Source organism: Platalea leucorodia (genome assembly GCF_965183815.1).
Source record: "Platalea leucorodia genome assembly, chromosome: 5".
Taxonomy (NCBI): domain Eukaryota; kingdom Metazoa; phylum Chordata; class Aves; order Pelecaniformes; family Threskiornithidae; genus Platalea; species Platalea leucorodia.
In genome coordinates, this window is record NC_138827.1 from 54478786 (window position 1) to 54491378 (window position 12593).

Consider the following 12593-nt stretch of genomic DNA (forward strand, 5'->3'; position numbering starts at 1 on the left):
CATGAGAAATTCAACGTAGAAAAACATCTCACCTTTCCCTGGAGCCCTCTGTGATGACTGAGATGCCAGCTGAGCCTCTGTATTGTTAAGCTGCTGTTTCAACATTGCAGTTTCTTTCTGGGCATTCTTTAAAAGTTCCTTTGTGTTAATGTGACGGTTTGTCTCAGTCTCGAGTTGCCTCTTAAGATCCAGAATATGAACCTGAAAACACAAGGTTCTTAAACTTGTAATTATTCACCAATGGCACAAAGACCAAATATGTTTATAAATTTCACGCATGAAAAACAATGCACTGTAAGCTGGCAGAAGCCATGCAACTGTGGCTTTATTTTCACTGAAACAAGTTTAGCATATTTATAATTATACTTACCTCTTGATTTTTGGTAAGGGAATGCCTTTGTTCCACCTCACTTTCTAGTTTCTTCTTCAGCTGAGATATTTCACGCTCTAGCTTTTCTATCTGATTACTGAGTCTTTGTTTTGTTTCTGTCTCAGACCTCTCGAGTATTCCCTGATAAAAGAGTATAATGCACTATGCTTACAATACACGTTAATAATTTTTTTCTGAATTACTGCAGCACTTCATACAAAGCTGTCACAACACTTCTCCCACCCACAAAATAATTACTGCAGGGAGCAAGCAATAATAGGTAGATGCAGAAAATTATGAAAAGTAGCATTTACAACATATAAGCTAGTTTTGAAAGATTTTTTTTAATACTATTGATACAATAAGTATTATTAGAAGAAAATCTATTATCCATGCAGTCTAATTCCAGGGATTAGAAAACCCCAAAAGATCTACTACAGAAATAGAATTCAGTGACATGACAAAATGTGCAACCTTAAATATTTATGCCCCAAGAGTCAATAAACCTTGTAAGAGAAGATATAAAAGTAAATATACCTTAAAACAATAGGAAAATTGGAAAATACCAAGGCAGGCACTGGTAAATTTTGCTATCATAAAAATTAACATACAGATTTTTTCCTTTCACTTTAAGACCTAACCCCATGACTGCTGAAGTTGATTTCAATGGGTATTTATTCAAAACTCTGAAAGACAGACCAGACTTGGACATAAGAATAACACCACATACCTGAATAGTTCGCAAATTAGTAAGCAGCAAGTTCTGTCCTCTTTGTTCAACTAATAAAGACTCACGTTGCTGAGTCAAACGCACATCTGACATCTTCAAGATATCTTTCTCTTTTTTTAAGTTTTCTGCTCTCACCTTTAAGACAGCAAATAATAACAAGAACTTTGTTATCAGACCCAAACCTGTCCATTAATTTTAATTTGGACGATATTATTTTCATGATCAGTTAATACTATTTTAAAAAAAAAGCTTTTAAGATTACAGATTGTAAATTAAAAATCATGCAAATTAAGCTAAGAACAGCAAGAACACAACTGTTTGACTAATCATTCTCTTTCCCCTGTAAACTGAAACACCTTCAGAATGTTGTTCCATCTTTACTCAGTACTTCACATATTTTGCGGAATGTTATAAATGTACACACCAAATACAGATGCAGAAAAGCTTTTACAAATTTAATAGCTCATGCACTCAAAAAGCCACATATTCAAGTTCCGACAGCTTTCAAGATAATCCTAAGAAAAACTCTTGTGCTAACTTGGCATATCTAGAAGTGTAATACACTGTATTACTAACCTCTGCCACTGCCAGTTTTTCATTAGCTCCCCTGAGGTCTTGAGTCATAGTGTTAATTATCTGCTCTTGCTTTTGAGTTGTTGCCGTGAGTTTCTGGGTTCTTTCATGCAGCGATGTTATTTCTCGACGATAGCCTTCAACGTTATCCTGCAGCATTTCATAACTTCACATGGAACAACAAAGCAGAGTATGTATTTCCCACATTAAATTGTTTAATTGCAAGAGGTGTATGCACACAGATATATGTTTAATGTTCTCGTGCGTCAGTTTTCACATACGTGGCTCATTAGGTACTAGCAGCATATTCTAGATCCCACCTTCACTATTTCCTTTGTGTTATTTAACAGAATAGACAATACTAATGTTTAACTGGCAACTCTTCCTGAGCAGATGATATCAAGCAGTCAGCATGGTTCTATTGACAGAGAACACACATGTAAGTCAATGAAATTAAATAGCTGATTTACCGTTTGGAGGCAAACTCCAGCTGTGTGGATATCTTTGCATTTTGTGATCTCAAGTCTGTGACCTGCTCCTGAAGCTTTTCATTTTGTTCATTCAACAACTTGTCATTCTCTGCCTTTTCTTTTTTATAGTTCTCAAAAACTTCCTGCAACTACATCAAAGAACAGACATTAAGGTGGTTAAAAGAGTAAAAAGAAATAGTAATACCTTTCTACAGTGTTTAATAAAAAATATACCTGCTTAAGTGCAGCCTTAGCCTCCACAGTCTCCACTGACTCAGTCATTGACACTGGAGCAGGAGTTGACATGGCTTGAGGTAAATTTGGGCGTTTTGGAGTAGATGTAAGAGAAATCTCGTCCGGCAATATACCTGAAGCTAAAGAAGGATAAAGGGGATTTTAAAGGCAACAATTAAATGAATGCCTGCCAAAGCAGAAGATCATATAACCACACTGAAATATGGCTAAAACCAATATTGTATTGCTACTAAAGTCTTGGGTTCCCCTGAGCAACTCATTCTTTATACCTACAATATGCTACCTGAACACACATAGTCACCACTACATGTCAATCATTATGTAGCAAGTTATTACACTGTAAAAATAAAATCACGTCTAAATCCAAATTCATGCTTTTTTCAGTGAGTAAGGGTAAAAGTTGAATACCAGATTAACAGAAGTTACTAGTACCATTACAGCACCATTACTGAAAACTCATAACACATGACAATTTTATTTTTTTTCAATGGTGCAGAACGGTGAAGCTTACCTTGCAAAGGAATGATAGCTCCTGTGGTCTGTGCCAACAATATGCGGAACATATCACGCTGACGGACTATAGACTCAACAAGCTGCAACTGATGATGACGTGATTCACGCAGTTTTTCTAGCTCATTGAGAGCTTCCTCAAGCTGACTCTGAAGCTCAGAGATTCTGAAACCAACAACAGTTGTTTTCAGTAACATACACAGTGAGGCATACCAAGAAGACACGACCCTTACATTTTGTCACAAGTCCTTCAGTATACATTTATTGCATCTTTGAAAGTTAAGCACCATGGAGATTTTCGAGCAAATTGTATATAGAAAGATTGGCCTTTGGGCTTGCCATTTGGTAGATGACAAAGAAAGTAGGCCTCTTCCATGAAAAGCAGAACAGAGGTAATTCTATTCATGTGAATAACTTCAAACAACAGTCAGCAGCATGAACAGAGAATCAGGCTAAGAACTTTTAATACAGAATTACATTATCTCTGGGCTTTACAGCTAGTGAATTAGATATGCACATATTCAATTTTTTTTGTTCAGCTAACAGGAATGAAAACTTCTCTCTCTTTTTTGAAAAACAGCTCTGTTGCCTGAAATCACATTCACTAAAAGACCGACAACTATTTTTACTTTGGATTTTGATGAAAGGACCTATTACAAGATATATAAGCTATATAAAGCCATTTTAATCTAAAACTGAAGACAATGTTTCTTCGTAACAATTTGCCTTTATGAACTACATAGCTGCTCATGAGCATATGCGCACTTACATGAGCATATGTGCAGAAGCAAAAAGCTGAAGAGTGTTACTACTTAGTATAAACAGTTTACTAGAAGGAACAGATAATTTACTTAGATGACGTTGTTTCTTTCTCCTCTTTTTCTCTAGCCTCTCCCAGCTCCCGAAGAGCCACCAAGAGACGCTGATTCTGCTGCTGAAGTTCTTCAATATTTCTGTAAGAGACTAGATGTTGAGATATCACTTCGGAAGAGCTACTGATGTCAGCGGAGCTCACTTCTTCATCACGAATCACATGATTGCCTCTAGCTTCTTCAAGTTCCATTAAAAGCACACGAATCTGAAAGAGAACGTTCTAGTGTAAGACTTGCACACAGATTCAAAAGTTCGCTCTGAAAAACAATGTTAGAAATAAAGTACTTAGAAACTACGTAAATTTTTTCTTACAGCATACAAACTATTAAAATCAATTAATACTTGTAAGATAATTACATTATAGAAAAAAACAGTTTGACAAAAGGAAACCACATCAAAATCAGAAGTAGATATTCTGTGTTCAGTTCTGCAAACAGATCACAGGACATTCCAATCAAACAAACAAAGAAGTTATATATACGAGTGTTCCATGTTAGATGTTTAACAATATTATTTTAAAGCAGGATCACTCCTATCCAGCTAAAATTATTCTAATTTTGTAAGCAGAAATGTAAATATCACATTGTCCTAAGGAGAAGCTTCTAACATCACTAAGAATCTTATTACAACCAAAGTGTACATGACTGTGGCTGAACACAACTTCCAAGTAAACTTCAGAAATACAGCATCAATTAATAAATAAATTGCAAATAGTACACTTAACCATAACAACATTTGTTCTACCTGCTGTGAAAGGTCTTTTACTTGTATTTCCAGTCTCTGGTTTTCTCTTTCAAGCAGAGAGGCATGCTTATTGGCTTTATCAGCATCCTCCTGCAATCTTTGGATTTCCTGCAAGCATACAAACATTAAGAAACACACAGCAATTAAATTCAGACACATTTCTTTCCAGACAGATAACATAATTTAGAGAGACGTGCCTTGTGAATTAAACTGTGCTTTACTTCTTTAAAGCTACACTCCAAAGGCTAAACTCCTCATATTTAGGAATCAAAAGCCATGCTCTTTCATGCTGTACTAGTGTATGTATTGAAATTAATGGGAAGTGGGCACCAAAGTCCAATTTTATTTCTTTGGACAGACAAATACTGATCTTTGTTTATAAAGAATTCTACTCTCTCAGAAAATCAGAGACTGTAAGTCACCACATTTAAGGCTTCATTATAAAAAGCTCCGAAAAATGCTGTTTCTGTAAAATACTGTGTACAGTCCAATAAATCGCAAGCTAGAAAGTCCAACACATACATTCCCACAATAAAAGTTGACTAAAAGATCTGTTTTATACATTTACTAACAGTAATTAGGATTAAGGAATTAAAAATCCATTTCTTCCATAATTTTACATGCTCTTTTTATTTTATACTGACCTTCATAGCTTGTTCAAGCTTTGCAGACAGACTAGCAACAGCTTTTTGGGAACGCTCAAATTCTTCACGCTGACGTTTTAAGATTGGTGCTTTGGCTTCTACTTCCTGCACTATTTCATCCAAATATTTATTAATTCTCTTATTCTCCAGCTTTTCCAAAAGCAACTGATCCTGAGTTTCCACATATGCATTGTAGAGCTGCAACAAAAGATTTTTTGTTTTTAAAACACGTCTGTCCAGATGTATCAAAGAACCACTGATAATTACATAATTCATACCTTAGGGTGGTATAATCTTACACAACTCTAATTAATTCAGAGAAACAAGTCGGACTTCTAAAAAAATGTGGTTTTAGGACTCATACCATGGCAAAGCAGTTATCCCTGTTAATTTAAATATGGCAAATTTCTATAGTGCAACTGTATGCAATAAAAGAATTCTATGTAAAATGGACAAATCTTAAGAAAGTTTAAGACAACAGAAATATCAAAACTAGTATCACAAAAGAAAGCAGCAAGCACAGAAGAAAGTAATTTAATGGCTGGACTGAATGACCAATAACAAAGAAAATGAAAATAATAATTGCATAAATAAAAGTGTAAAAAAGCCCCCTAGAATATGTACAACCTATCATTTTGTTAATTTTTTCTCCAAGTATAAGCCAAATGCGCAGCAGTACTGATTAAAAATTCATGTAAATAAGGTGAGGGGAAGCTCCTGCTGAAAATGCATACAGAAAATAAGTTTATGTACACACAAAAAAAACATATTTCAGAAAAAGAACCAAGAGACTCTACAAATGTTTTCATCTACTGAAGAAAAAATGTAAAGTATGTTGAAAAAAATCCCAATAATTTAGCTAGTAAAATCTGCCTCAAATGCATGAAAAGATTTCATCGACTTCTGTCAGGCATACACCAAGTCCAAACCCATGAATTAAGTCTGCACCCTTATATTATTAACATATTTCTGCTGGCATTTCAAGAGCCTGGAAATTGAAGAGTTTCTTCTCACTTACCTCAGTTAATTTCATTCCAGGCTTGACTACTTTAGCTACTGCTGCAGCAGTGGGAGACATAGCTGCTAGTTCCTCCTCAGACAATATGGCTCCTAAAGACATAATCCCACCAATTACTATTAAAAAGCTGCAATAATTCCCATCATAAATATTCCTTATTAATATAAAGGATGTCTTCACACACCTTTATGCGTTATAAATACTGTATTTTAAATTACTATTTTAAGTTCTTAAAGTTGCTGGTTTAAAAGTTTTCTGTAATCTATATTATACATACACACGTGCAAGTGACTAGTAATATATACAATATTCCATGTCATACATTATCAAAGTCTCTGACTAGTTTAATTTGAAATGCTGAAAAGCTTTTGCTATTAGACTCTTAAAATTTAGACCATTTCTGAATGTAAGCAATTGAAATAGCTAGAGCAAAGCTTAACATCAGATTTCTTAGCAAACTGCAGGAGGTTTACAGTGGCAAAACACTTGTTTACTTTCATTAAATTAACATAGGGAGATAGCAGACATACTTCATGTCTCTCTGTTCCTTCCTGCTCTGCTTTCTCTTTCCTTTAGAAATTACTTATATGTAGCAAACACTTTTCTTTAACAAAAAAATTATAGAACTAGAACAGTGAATATTGAGCAAGATTTAATGTTAAATAGAAATTTAAGGACAGAGGTTTGTTTTCCATTGTTTTTAAATTTTTTTTTAAGAGGAAAATAGGAATAGTTTATCAACCCCACTCGTCTCTCCAGAAAACCATTAAAAGCATGACGAGTCAGTCTTAAGGAAGTTTCCTCTCTTATTTCTTTGAAAAGGTAAGTCAGATTAACAAAAGAACTTAAAAAAAACATTTTGACAGAAATGCATTTTCCAGTCGGGAAAAAAATATACTTTATGTATCTAGATATATAAAGTATATTTTCATATATATATATGAAAATATATATATGAAATATATATATATACACACACACGTGAAAAAGCTTCTAAAATACATGATTAGAAATGACTAAAGATGAATTAAAATTAATGCACTTACTTCCTATAGAAATTCAGCATAGTATTTTAATGCAAGACTACTTACGATAGAAAGCCTGAGGCTTTATGTATTTTAGTTCCCAATGTGACCCCTACCTTTACGCTTTGTAGCGGACAGTAAATCATTAGCATTTTCCAGCTCCTTTTCCAGTTTACTGATCTTCTCTCTCAGGTCTTTCTCCATTACAGCTTTTGACTCTTCCACCTCAGCCAAATGCTCCTGGGTTGCTTTATTAGCTAAAATTAAATCAGACAGGCAGTTTGCTTTGTTGTGGTTGATTTTATTTTTTTCTTTTAAAAAGACCAAAATTTGCATTTGTACCTTAAATTTTACTTTAACTTTATATGATTGGCAGAAGCAAATGCTGGTAAGAAAACTCAGTAGCATGACAGAAGCATGAACTGCTGCCTATCACTTTTTCTTAGAAGAGGGCTAAAATATGACCTGTCCTTTTATCAGTGAAAAGGAATCTAAAACAAGAAACTAAAATGAAGACATATCTTGCAAAATGAGATCTTCTTATCAAAATCCAAAGTAAAATCCCAGGTATATTTGAAGACAGTTCCTCTCCACCCCCCCACCTCCCCCAAGTAAATTCAGCTAGTCACATAGAATTGTTGTTACAAACCGATTCATGCTTCCATCAGCCCAAAAGCCTAATGAAGTTCCTTTCATAAATGCTTAATACCTATTTTTCAGTGCGTCAAGGTAGTTACAAAGGAGCGTAATTGTTCTGTTCCATTTGCCATTTCTACTCACAGCTTACCTTCACCTGCTTCCTTCAAGAGCTTGTGCAGCTCTTCTACTGCTCCCGTCAGTTCATTGCTCTTTGCCTCCGAGTCATCAGCAGCACTCTAAATAAAAGCATTTTATTTAACCTTTTATTACATAGTAGTAGCAACTATATTTTTATAATAAAGCTCAAACTGGCCAAAAATTACGAACATGAAGTTTTTGATTAAAATGCTAAAAGAAAATTTGGAGAAATTTTGAGTACTCAATTTTGATCTTTCTGAATAATTTGGTATTTTTAGGGGATCTTATATGAACAGACTATGTTTCTTTGCTTCCAGTTAAGAGATCTCACAAGTGCAAGACTGTACAATACTTTAGCAATTCTGCAAGTCCATTAGGGATAACTGAAATAAAGTTGATGCAACTTCTGCAAATCAGCCAAGTCTCAGAAGAGGCTCCCATGGGAGGGCAACTCAATCTTGATAAGTTTAAGATCAGGTCAGACAAGTATGTCAGCAGCTACAAGTACATAGCAAACCCTATGTTAAGCAGAAGACAAACCTTTAAGCCCCTTCAACTCAATGATTCTATAATAAAAGCATGAATGAGTAAAAAAAAAAAAAAACAACCACAAAACCAACCAAACAAAAAACCCCAACCAAAACAAAACAAAATTAAAAGGGAAATGGTAATGCATTATGCTCCAGAAAAGTTAGCTATTGACTTGCTGTTCAGTGAAGCGACATCAGTTTACATCTAATCAGATAAAGTATTAATGTTGAACTCGGAATTAAGCAGAGCAGAATGTTTGTGTGGGTATCTATGCAAGAAAACTCAGGAAACAGAACTCATTAACCTGTGAATCTAATATGTGTAAACTGAAGAGCAATCAGTTGTCCTCTTTAGCTGACTTTGTCTTAGTCAATATGCTACAGGATATTTTTCATTCTTTGAGCTGACAGAACAAACAAAAATTACTTGTTTAGATCGTGCTTATTTGACAATACATGACATTCAGCTGCGTCTTAATCAGATCGCTAACACTTGCAGTGTTATTTGAAATGAACTTCTAACTAAACTCAGAAAAATCTCTGGCATAGCCATATTTTACAAAGAACCCTTTACCTCCCAACACAGCATCATAAGACATAGCCACACTCATACAACATGAAGCCTCATAACAGTGAGCATAAAATTACTATTTTAACCCCAATTTTGCTTAATCTACAAAATTATTTCAAACAACGTAAGACTTCAAATGCTGCCTAAGACAGCAGCAAAGAAAACAATATTTTGGATGTTTCACAATGTTTTGCAATGGAAGTTAGTCTTCCCCACATCCACACTTTGGGGGAAAAATACCAAAACCGGCGTGCCATTACATTTAATGCTCAGATTCAGCCCCGAATAATACTAATACATGCTTATAACAGAATCATTGAACTCACCTTATACAAATTGGATAATTTTATATGGGCATTCAGTTCATTGTGGAATCTTTCCTCCATACTAGCCTGCTGTTCTTTTGCCTAGTAAATTAAAGAGACAGGGTTGGGGAGCATTCCATTATTTCTGTTTCACACATTTTGGTTTTTTAATTTGTAGAAGGAACTGTAATGCTGTTTCACATATACTTTGTCTCACCTCCTTCAGTTTATTCAAAAGGTCTTCCACATGCTTCTGAAGATTTTCATTTGACTGTTTCAAGCTGTTTACCTGTTCCTCCATTCTGGAAACCTGCTCAAAGAATAAACAAGAACACCATGTACAAATTCGTCTTTCCAGTCCAGTTTATTTTGGAAAATACCTATCTCATTACTTTTTACTTTAAAAAACACCAAAAGTTCCAGAAAGAGCATAAATGGTTATGATTTCTAACAGTCTGCTCCCATGCATTCAGCTAAATGAAACAGTGAGAGTCCCCAAATTGCTCCAATTATGCATAACCAAATAAACCCACAAGCCTCAGTGGAGCCAAGTGCCACAGAAAACCTGATCAGTTATCACAGTTGTTAAAGAAACTGCTCAGGTACCCAAACAGAAGCTCAGGGAATCCAAGTATTTTCAAAATACGGCCACGATTCTGCCATGTATTTTGTTGCAGGAAAACAGAAACATCATCATCCCACTCCACAAAGAATGCTAAGTCAGATCCTTCTGCCCCTTCCCCTTATTAAGAACTGTATTCCCATACATTTTAATTGCATTATACCACTATATAGCTTTGTTATCAGTGACTACAAAATTTCTAGCTTATAACTAAAATCTTTGACTTTTCTATTCCAGATAATGGTAACTATACGTATTCCTTAAAAATCTCAAGTTGAAAGAAAGAACACCTCCTTATTAATTGAGAAACATACTTTTTTTTCCCCACTCAAATACAGTTATTAAAGTACTTAGTATTGTTTAATACAGTTAATCAGGAGGTGTAATTTATAAAAAATGGCAAAAGCACTCAGTAATTATACTACCTCCTCCTTCTTGTTCTCCAGATTACATTTAAGCTCCAAGATTTCATTGCCTTTCTCCCTGGCAGTATGTAGAAGTTCATCTGTTTTGGCTTTCAACTCAGCGTTCAGCCATGTGTTTTGATTTTGTAGTAGTTCTTTTTCTTGCTCCAACCTTTTCTCACGGTACTAAAAGGAAAATTGCATAGTGTAATTGTACTGGTTCCACAGAAAATAAAGCAGCTAATCAAAGTACTATGATCAGAGTAGGAGTAGCAAAAACGTACTGTAATTTAGTAAATAGCACCAAATGATAGGCAGTGTTCCTTATTACATTGGTAATACTAACTTAGCAGTCTCAAACTACAAGAAGTTCTTCAAACTTGAGTTAGTTCCCTCAAAGCTTACGTTAGCTGGGAACATTAACTAGATATTAATCTACTTAAAGGAAATAAATTAAGGTATCAAAGTCTTCCTCCTCTTCTCTCCTTTCCTCCTGTCTTTCAGCTCTTTATGAAGTTTATTCTGAAATGGTGCACGTTCACAAATAATTATTTTTCTCCTTTCTACCTGCCTTCATGGACCTGGAGTCCTTCTTTCTAGTGGGTAGGAGCAGCCACCATTGAGGCTTGGACATGCTCGCCCAGCTTGATGCCCCCTTGCATATGTGTCTCACTTCCAATCACAGCCACCAATTTCATAATAAAATAATCTGTTATAAATAACAGGAGTACATTCGACCTACTTTCAAAGTCAATAATGACACAATGATGATTACGTCACATGTAAACAACTACTTATTAGAACACTAACATGTACTACGCATATAAAGTACTACTCACCTTCATGGAAACATCTGATGTTTGAAGTTCATCCAACTTTAACTGAAGTTTCACCTTTTCTGTGTTTGCTTCTGTAAGCTTTTCATTTAAGCGTTTAACATCCTCTGAAGGAGGGAAATCAAGTGTTAAAAAAAGCTAATTGTATAACAGTTTTAATTACTCAGCTTAACTAAATTGTAAAGAATGAGAACAGGTAAGATAAAATGTACGTAATTGTATATTGTGCAATAAGATATTGTATAATGTATGTTTTTATATCAACAAAACAAAGCATCAAACTGCTGTGTTTTTCTGAAATTAGTATGTAATTTCCTGCCTTGTTTCCTTTTCTCTAAATACTGTTGCCTCCTAATCCATTATTTGGTGCTGCCTATACAAACTGCATACTCCATACCAGTTCAATTGTTCAAGTGAAGTATTTTGTTAATATGTTCTTGGCTATACCGTTTAAATGTTCAACTTCCTGAGATCGTCTTTCACTTGTTCGAACCAAATCTCTCTTTTCAGCTTCCAGTTCTTCTTTTTCTCTACTTAAATGGCTCTGAAAAAAATTGCAAAAGAGCAATAAAGAAATGTGATCAGCTTTCTCTAACCGTTTACAGAAGTTTACAGAGTCACTGTTTACTCTTACCAACACAGAGAAGCATGCTAAACCAGAGCAAATTACCCCAGCCAACTGAAAACTGGGATAAGAGGCTTTTATAGCAGGCAGCTGAATCAGTCTAAAGTACACCGTATGGAAGTATGGCTGCTTCCATTTTTTCTATCGTGTTGGTGTATATAATTCAATCAAATGCAGGTTACTGTACCTCTTTCTTCTAGTGCATAATAGCCAACACATTTAAATTCTTTTTTTTCCCCCATAAATCACTCTGATACCAATGTCCATCTGGCCCTTTGTGCTTAAATGTGAAATGCCACTATCACATAAGATTAGACAGCAAAGATGAGAGAAGTATCACACAGCTTTCAAGACCAGCATACTGAACAGGTAGTTTTCATGCCTTTGCTTTTCAGTTGGCATGGAGAGGTCCATACTGCCACAAGACTCCCTCTAGGTGTATTTGAATGAAGATTAGAATGAAAGTTATTGAACTTAGAGCAGACGAAACAAACTGAAGGCCTAGCAGAAATCCAAAACAAACAAGTGGAACTGTTCAAAACTGCATCCAATTTTAATATTCTTTGAAAGACAGCTTTGATAGTTAAGACTTCACTGAAACAGTTGTATTTGGTTAAATAAAAGAGATAACAGAGTAGCCAAGGAATGAACACATGGAAAAAATCAATATCAAAATCAAATAAAAGTCAATATTCTTCAATCATTTACAGG

General features: G+C 34.8%; 1 protein-coding gene across 3 annotated transcripts in view; it reads right to left on the reverse strand.

The window, feature by feature from the left end:
• The window catches only part of TPR (translocated promoter region, nuclear basket protein), a 41424-nt gene that overhangs the window by 25992 nt on the left and 2839 nt on the right, over positions 1-12593 (reverse strand). For all 3 annotated transcript variants that reach the window (XM_082313296.1, XM_082313295.1, XM_082313294.1), the window contains exons 4-21: positions 11705-11801; positions 11261-11364; positions 10443-10607; positions 9613-9705; positions 9417-9497; positions 8000-8087; positions 7329-7469; positions 6188-6279; positions 5170-5367; positions 4526-4633; positions 3760-3986; positions 2910-3073; positions 2378-2517; positions 2144-2292; positions 1677-1839; positions 1101-1235; positions 371-511; positions 33-201 (exon numbers count right to left, since the gene is read on the reverse strand). In XM_082313296.1, coding sequence (XP_082169422.1) covers positions 33-201; positions 371-511; positions 1101-1235; positions 1677-1839; positions 2144-2292; positions 2378-2517; positions 2910-3073; positions 3760-3986; positions 4526-4633; positions 5170-5367; positions 6188-6279; positions 7329-7469; positions 8000-8087; positions 9417-9497; positions 9613-9705; positions 10443-10607; positions 11261-11364; positions 11705-11801 — 2455 coding nt within the window. The remainder of the gene's footprint in view (positions 1-32; positions 202-370; positions 512-1100; positions 1236-1676; positions 1840-2143; positions 2293-2377; positions 2518-2909; positions 3074-3759; positions 3987-4525; positions 4634-5169; positions 5368-6187; positions 6280-7328; positions 7470-7999; positions 8088-9416; positions 9498-9612; positions 9706-10442; positions 10608-11260; positions 11365-11704; positions 11802-12593) is intronic.